At 25.2% G+C, this 7,338-nt stretch overlaps 1 protein-coding gene and 1 long non-coding RNA gene across 2 annotated transcripts in view; both read right to left on the bottom strand.

Annotated features, from left to right (window-relative positions):
• Positions 1-7,338, bottom strand: part of LOC111614291 (trafficking protein particle complex subunit 11-like) — a 42,757-nt gene that overhangs the window by 5,602 nt on the left and 29,817 nt on the right. Inside the window, 5 exon segments of the mRNA XM_023355664.1 lie at positions 2,192-2,286; positions 3,679-3,781; positions 5,516-5,659; positions 5,737-5,743; positions 6,428-6,500. Coding sequence (XP_023211432.1) covers positions 2,192-2,286; positions 3,679-3,781; positions 5,516-5,659; positions 5,737-5,743; positions 6,428-6,500 — 422 coding nt within the window.
• Positions 592-2,508, bottom strand: LOC111614290. Its single transcript, XR_002754901.1, has 3 exons — positions 2,192-2,508; positions 1,634-1,693; positions 592-848 (listed from the first exon to the last, which is right to left on the bottom strand). It is a non-coding gene; the product is annotated as an uncharacterized LOC111614290 (long non-coding RNA).

Genomic DNA, 7,338 nt, shown 5'->3' with positions numbered 1-7,338 from the left:
TTAAAATGAAGAGAGTTGTGTTAAAATGCATTTTTTAAACATTTTTAAATTAAATAATCCAGTTGTTTTTTTATATATGTTTAGAAATGTTTTGTTCAGAAAATTCATAGCTTTAAAATATTTTTATAATTTTTATTTTAAATAATCATTGTAAAATATAAGAGATGACTTGCTAATTTACAATTGCAATTCATTCTTTATTACAATAAGTTATGCGTAATAAGTGCATTAAAATTGTTGTAATCAATATAGAAATTCTTAATTGATATTGATTCATATTGATATTTCATTTTAAAAATCTGTTGGTTTTGTAAATCTAGATATGTTATCAGTTAGCTTTGATTGTTTAACAATAAAAAATGAATATTTGGTCAAAAAATAACTTGCTTGCCATGATTTTTTTAACAGACGAAATCTGTTTGAATTTTTTGGCAGATGGGAACAAGAGTTGGAATCTTGCATAGTCAAATGTAATATAATGTATCCAAATTTTGTCCCCAGTCCTCTAAAAAATTTTCATTATCACAGATCACAGCAAAGTTTGCAAAATCAGTACTATTCAATGTGCTTATGGTTTTCATTGTGCTGATTTGGAACCCAATGTGCACATTGTTTTTGGTATCTAAGAACTTTATGACCAATTCTATGGATCTTTGACAACTTCCATATTTTAACCTTCAATCATTCTGTAACATTTCTTCCACACATTCACTGTTCTGTGACGTTTTTGGCTTCCCACTTCTTTCTTGATCTTGCAAACATGTGTCCATCTTTATATTGAGAACACCATACTGTGATCTGTTTTGCAATAATGCATTTTCACCATAAATTTCAGCAATTATGAATTTCTGTAGGAGACAATTGTTTAGTGTAGAGAAAATAAGTTACACAATTTATTTTTGTGTAGCCAGAAATAGGCAGTGCCACACTTGGACTTCATATAAAGTCAAAAAAAAATTATTTCTTTTTGTTTTATATATATATAAACTGAAGTGTAATTATATTTATTATTATTCATTCAATTATTTTTCTTTTAAAAATGTTAGCACATTTAATTAAATTAATATGATTTTATATTTAATCTATAATTTATGTTCATATAATAATTTTTAATTTTTGATAATTTTTTAAAATTCTAGATTAAAGTAAAAAATATTGAAGAAGAAGAAACATCAGATCAAGAAGAGGAGCCACTCGATAAAATAGAAATATATTCAGAAATGTTAAAATTGATGAAACCGGGAGAAACAGTAAGGAAAGCCATTTGCAGATTGGGGGGTGGTAAATCGTCATATACGACGGCATCGAATAAATGGAGAAGAAAAAATGGAGAAGACAAATCAGATGATAAAGAAAGCCAAAACAAAGAAAAACTTTTGAAACTTTCAAGTCTTTCGACTAAAATGGTTTTAAGTGGAGAAATGGACATATATGAACAATTATATGAAAGATTGGACTTTCTTATTAAAGAAAGTAAATTTGTATGGTCATCAATCTCAACTTCAATATCATATGTTATCTAGAGAAGAAACTATGATGATGATAATTGAATTTTTATTCACCTAAATAATTTAGATGATTAAAATATATATACATATATTTTAATTATGTATAAATATAAAAATAAAATTACCTTAAACATAACATTTCTTATGCCCACTTCACTTGTTTTCATAAATATACAAGTTTTTATCTATAAAATAAATATTTTAATTTTATATATTTATATAAAAAAATTTATTAACTAAAACAAAATTTCACAACCATACCAAATAACTAAATTTATTTTCATTTGTAATCTTATCATTAGCATAGCATAATTTATAAATTCATTATTCAGAAATAAAAAATAAAACAAGATGTTTTAAGTTTTTATTTAAAAATACATTTAAATTAATATTTAGATTATTTTATTTTACAAATTTTTTGTAAGGTGAATGAGGAAAATGTTAATTAATTTATGCACCTGCTATTAAAAAATTTAAATGTTTTTTTTAACTTTTTTAGATAAGCTCTGCACTTGTAAAGTTACAGAGATATTTTATTAATTAAATTGACTGAATTTATAGTTACTTTATAATAATATTGCCATTTAATATTTTTTTTGTTGGATATAATTGATAATTTTAAATTATCTAAAATAATTTCAAATTACTCAATTTTATATGATCCTATGCAAATCAATCCTTACTTTTTGGGAAGGTGTTATTTCTCCTAGTTGAATATTGTTTACAAATTGAACAGGTTCTTTATTTGACTTATTTTGACTTTCTTGATAAAAGAAAGCTAATTAAAAATAAATTATTATTATTATTATTATTACACAAGAAAAATAAATTAATTTTAAATTACATGTAACAATAACACACATACAACAAATGTTCCATAACATTATAATGGAGCTGAAAATTTGTAGCTGCCCATACCTTTTCTATGTTTAGACATCTTTAGATACACAAACACTTCATTGTATTGCAATTGTATTAGATATAGCCTATATTAGTAAGCTATACCATATAAGATTTGTATAAGTATACTCTGGGGCAGGGGTGTCCAACCCTTTTGTTCCTCTGGGCCACATTGGGAGAAGTCATGGAGTTTTGGGCCACAAGTATATATTTGTAACCCAATCCTTAAATATACAAGTATATTTAAGGATTAACATGTCTAGATTATAGTAATAAGTATTAAAACTTTATCATGAAAAAGGATATTTTAAAAAATTACTTCTACAGACCCTTTCAATTTTTACTTAGCAATAAATAAATTCATTTATTATAAAGGAGACAGACAAAAATTTATTTGAAAAACACAAATATTTGTTTTATTTGGGTCTCTAATTAATAAAAACTGACGAAACACCATTTTAAACTGCATTTTTATTCAACTAATATATTTATAAACAATATGTAGCCCAAAAAGTAGCCAACGTGCAAAATGATAATTTTTACGCCAAACTAAAAAAAGGGTAGCCAAATCTTGCAATGCTGGAAAGAGTACTAAATAATGCTGGAGTTGGAACTCAAAGGATTATAGACCCAAAGTTGAGAAAAGGAGAGAAAGGCCAAAAGATAAAAAGTAGTGAGGAAGGTTGGAAAATTAAGGGTCAATACTTGCATAACAGAAGGTCTATTAAACCTTTCTCACTGCTTTTTATCTTTTGGCCTCTCTCTCCTTTTCTCAAATTTGGGTCTATAATTCTTTGAGTCACAACTTCAGCTTTATTTAGTATTCCTTCGTCATTCACACATCTCGAAGTATAGCTAAACACCAACCGTATGCCGAAAATCCATCGAACTATTTTAAGGCTAATTAATAAATGAATTACGTAACCAATTTGGTTCTAGAGGTAAGCATTAGGCGCCATCTCTTATTAACATTAATAATTATAAATAAATTAATTAAATCTGTTTTTTAATATTATAGCGTTGGAAAGTTACTTGCGACAAAATCAGTCGGAATCGATGATATTCGAGGAGATAAAGATTNTATTTTAAAACAATTTACATTTGTGAAGAGTTAAAATCTTTTAAGAATAAATTAAATTAAGAGTACTGTTTGTAGAAAAATAGAACAGAATCATTTATCAATAATTTATGTATAAAATAATTAAAGACCTGGTACTGCTATATATAACCAAATGTTGTAAATTAATATCCTCTTTGAATAACTCCTCACTCCAAGGTAGAAATGAACTTGGATTATCTGCATTTCCTATAGTCCACTGGAGAATAGCACAGATGCTGCTTTCAGAACCCAACTGTAATGCAACTGATGATATCTAATAAAAATTTAAATTATTAATTACTGAAAATGTTTCAAATCTAACTCATACTTTGAATGATTCAAATCTTAAACTTTATGGCTGTTAAATTAATTCAAAAAATAATCATATTTATTTCTTAAAAATAAAAATGTTTAATATCTCTCAATTGCTTTTAGTAAAAACGTTTTCAAAACTAAAACTTTGAATATTCAAATAATAAAATTAAAAATAACAATAATTTAGGAAATTTCTTTCTATTCTTATTTAAATAATTTCTTGAAGATAATGTAAATTTCTTCTAAGTGTACATCATCATTAATATCGATGTTATCAGAAGCTTGATTTTGAAAGGTCATTATATAATGAAATCAATTAAATGCAATGAGAGAGAACTTTTAAAACGTCTTTTCCCATTTTGTCTGTGTGAAATAAGGACAAAAGGACATTTTAAAAGCTAATTTATAACAGCTTTAATATTTAATATATGCAAAAATCTCATAAGATAAAACAAAAGTGTTTTTATATGAATGCTACTGGCCAATCTTTAGTTGTATTGAAATTTTTTTATATATAATTACCATATTTTTAAAATTCTATTATATGCTGTAATTATGGGTCATTTGATGTAATGCCACTAGGTAAATATATTATACAGCAAGCTAAATCATGCTAGCTTTATATTTTTGTTAATGTAACTTTTTATCAAATGATCACAGATGGATTCTGTATTCATTTTTGTCTGTAATTCCTAAATGAATAATAACGTCACAGTACAAACAATAGCAAATATTTAGACAAAATTAATAAAGTTTATTAAATAAATTAATCAAATAGTCAATTTAAAAATGATTAAAAAGATTTAAACATTTTTAAGTTGACTATTTGATTAATTTATTTAATAAACTTTATTATTTTTGTCAAAATTTTTGCTATTGTTTGCACTGTGACATTATTATTTATTTAAGTATTCTTTTATTTGAAATTAATACAAACTATTTTTAGAAATATGTTTTATATAATCTATTTTCTCTCTACAACTTAATTTATTTAGATGTGATAAATTTTATCTGTATCTGTAAATACAGTGGAACCCCGGTTAACAAACGTCCTGGTTAATGACCAAATCAGTTAACGAACTTTTATTTTGCAAAAATTTTGTCTCGGATAACGAACTTAACGGCTTTTTGTGTCAAATTTGTAAGCTTGCTGACTTTTAGGGAAAATCAGTTAATTGTGTGTCGGTGATGGTCTAGGGTCCATTCGTACGTTGGTGGTGGCAGAGGAAACAAAGATGACAAGTATTTTACAGTGAAAATCGTTTATTAGAAGGGGAAGATGCTTACATATTTGAGGTAGTTAGAAATGGCATATCTACAGTATTTTCTCTCGACACTGAGGAGTGGCGTATCGCTGGTCCTATGATAGTGCAAGCTGATCAGTCGTTGCCCCAGAGCAGACGAGATGGGTTCGCTTGGTCACAGAAGCGATGGTAGTTGACAGAACTGCAATGACTGGAGCACACAACACAAATTTTAGCGGGCACAACTTCAGGCTTAATCCAGATGAAGATGACACAGATTAATCGCCATAGAATTTTTAGGAAAACTGCGTTTTGANACATTTGTGAAGAGTTAAAATCTTTTAAGAATAAATTAAATTAAGAGTACTGTTTGTAGAAAAATAGAACAGAATCATTTATCAATAATTTATGTATAAAATAATTAAAGACCTGGTACTGCTATATATAACCAAATGTTGTAAATTAATATCCTCTTTGAATAACTCCTCACTCCAAGGTAGAAATGAACTTGGATTATCTGCATTTCCTATAGTCCACTGGAGAATAGCACAGATGCTGCTTTCAGAACCCAACTGTAATGCAACTGATGATATCTAATAAAAATTTAAATTATTAATTACTGAAAATGTTTCAAATCTAACTCATACTTTGAATGATTCAAATCTTAAACTTTATGGCTGTTAAATTAATTCAAAAAATAATCATATTTATTTCTTAAAAATAAAAATGTTTAATATCTCTCAATTGCTTTTAGTAAAAACGTTTTCAAAACTAAAACTTTGAATATTCAAATAATAAAATTAAAAATAACAATAATTTAGGAAATTTCTTTCTATTCTTATTTAAATAATTTCTTGAAGATAATGTAAATTTCTTCTAAGTGTACATCATCATTAATATCGATGTTATCAGAAGCTTGATTTTGAAAGGTCATTATATAATGAAATCAATTAAATGCAATGAGAGAGAACTTTTAAAACGTCTTTTCCCATTTTGTCTGTGTGAAATAAGGACAAAAGGACATTTTAAAAGCTAATTTATAACAGCTTTAATATTTAATATATGCAAAAATCTCATAAGATAAAACAAAAGTGTTTTTATATGAATGCTACTGGCCAATCTTTAGTTGTATTGAAATTTTTTTATATATAATTACCATATTTTTANGAAGTAAATAAAATATTAATTTAATTTGCCATTTACTCTTAATTTTCAAATATATGCAAATTTCATATAAAATTCATATTGTATTTAATTTTTTAAAACGTAGAAATAATAACTTAATAAATACACCAAGTATTTAGTTTTATAAACTGAATATAATTACAATTTGAAAAAAGTTATGACAAATTTTAGCTTACCTTAAATAAACTTTGACAGTAATTCTTTCATCTGCTGAAAATGTTCTTGATATAAACCCAACTTTACATTCCACTGTTCACATATTAAAGAAAAATTTTATAAATTAATTAAATATTTTATTTTATTTTTCATGTTATTATTAACATATTTGGGTGCTCAAGGAAAAGAAACTGATAAATTTAGGACATAGTGCACATGAAAAAAATCCTGGAGAATTGTTTGCCTGGAATTGATTCAGAGTCCCACAGTGAAGTGAGATGATGCATTAATTATCTCAGGTATCAACACGATTATGTTTAATATTACCAACAAATTTATTATAAAATGGAATGTTTTTGGCCTAACTTTTGACTATTAAGTGAAGAGCACTTTTCTAAAAAGTGATTATGTAAAAATTGAACTCTGTTTATTTAGGAAAAGGAATGGCATTTTAATAAAAAAAATCCTTGAAATTCTTTGAGGCCCTTCTTGACTTTACTTTTACATCATTAAAATTCATACATCAATATAATTTCACACATCTTATAAAGTTAATATACATATATATATATATGTATATTTATTTGAATATACATATATATATATATGTATATTTGTATATATATGTATATATGTGTATATACATATATATATATATGTATATATGTATATAGTTATATATAGTTACATATATATATATATACATATATATTAATGATTAGATTAGGTAGATGATTTATTATTATTTTATCACTATTTTATAAATATATTTATACTGAAATACTGAAATTTTATTTTTTATAGAAAGAAAATCTTCAAATTTTCAAAATATTCAAAATGTCCTTAAAATAATAATAAGTATCCCAAAAGAGTTTGGAATTTTACTAAGTAAGAAGATGACTAAAGTATTAGTAATATTATCATTCATTTC

The sequence above is a fragment of the Centruroides sculpturatus genome, unplaced genomic scaffold (genome assembly GCF_000671375.1).
Source record: "Centruroides sculpturatus isolate CEXI.00-Female unplaced genomic scaffold, Cexi_2.0 scaffold2036, whole genome shotgun sequence".
NCBI lineage: Eukaryota > Metazoa > Arthropoda > Arachnida > Scorpiones > Buthidae > Centruroides > Centruroides sculpturatus.
Note: the sequence above shows the minus strand (reverse complement) of the source record. Positions and strands in the feature narration are given on the sequence as shown.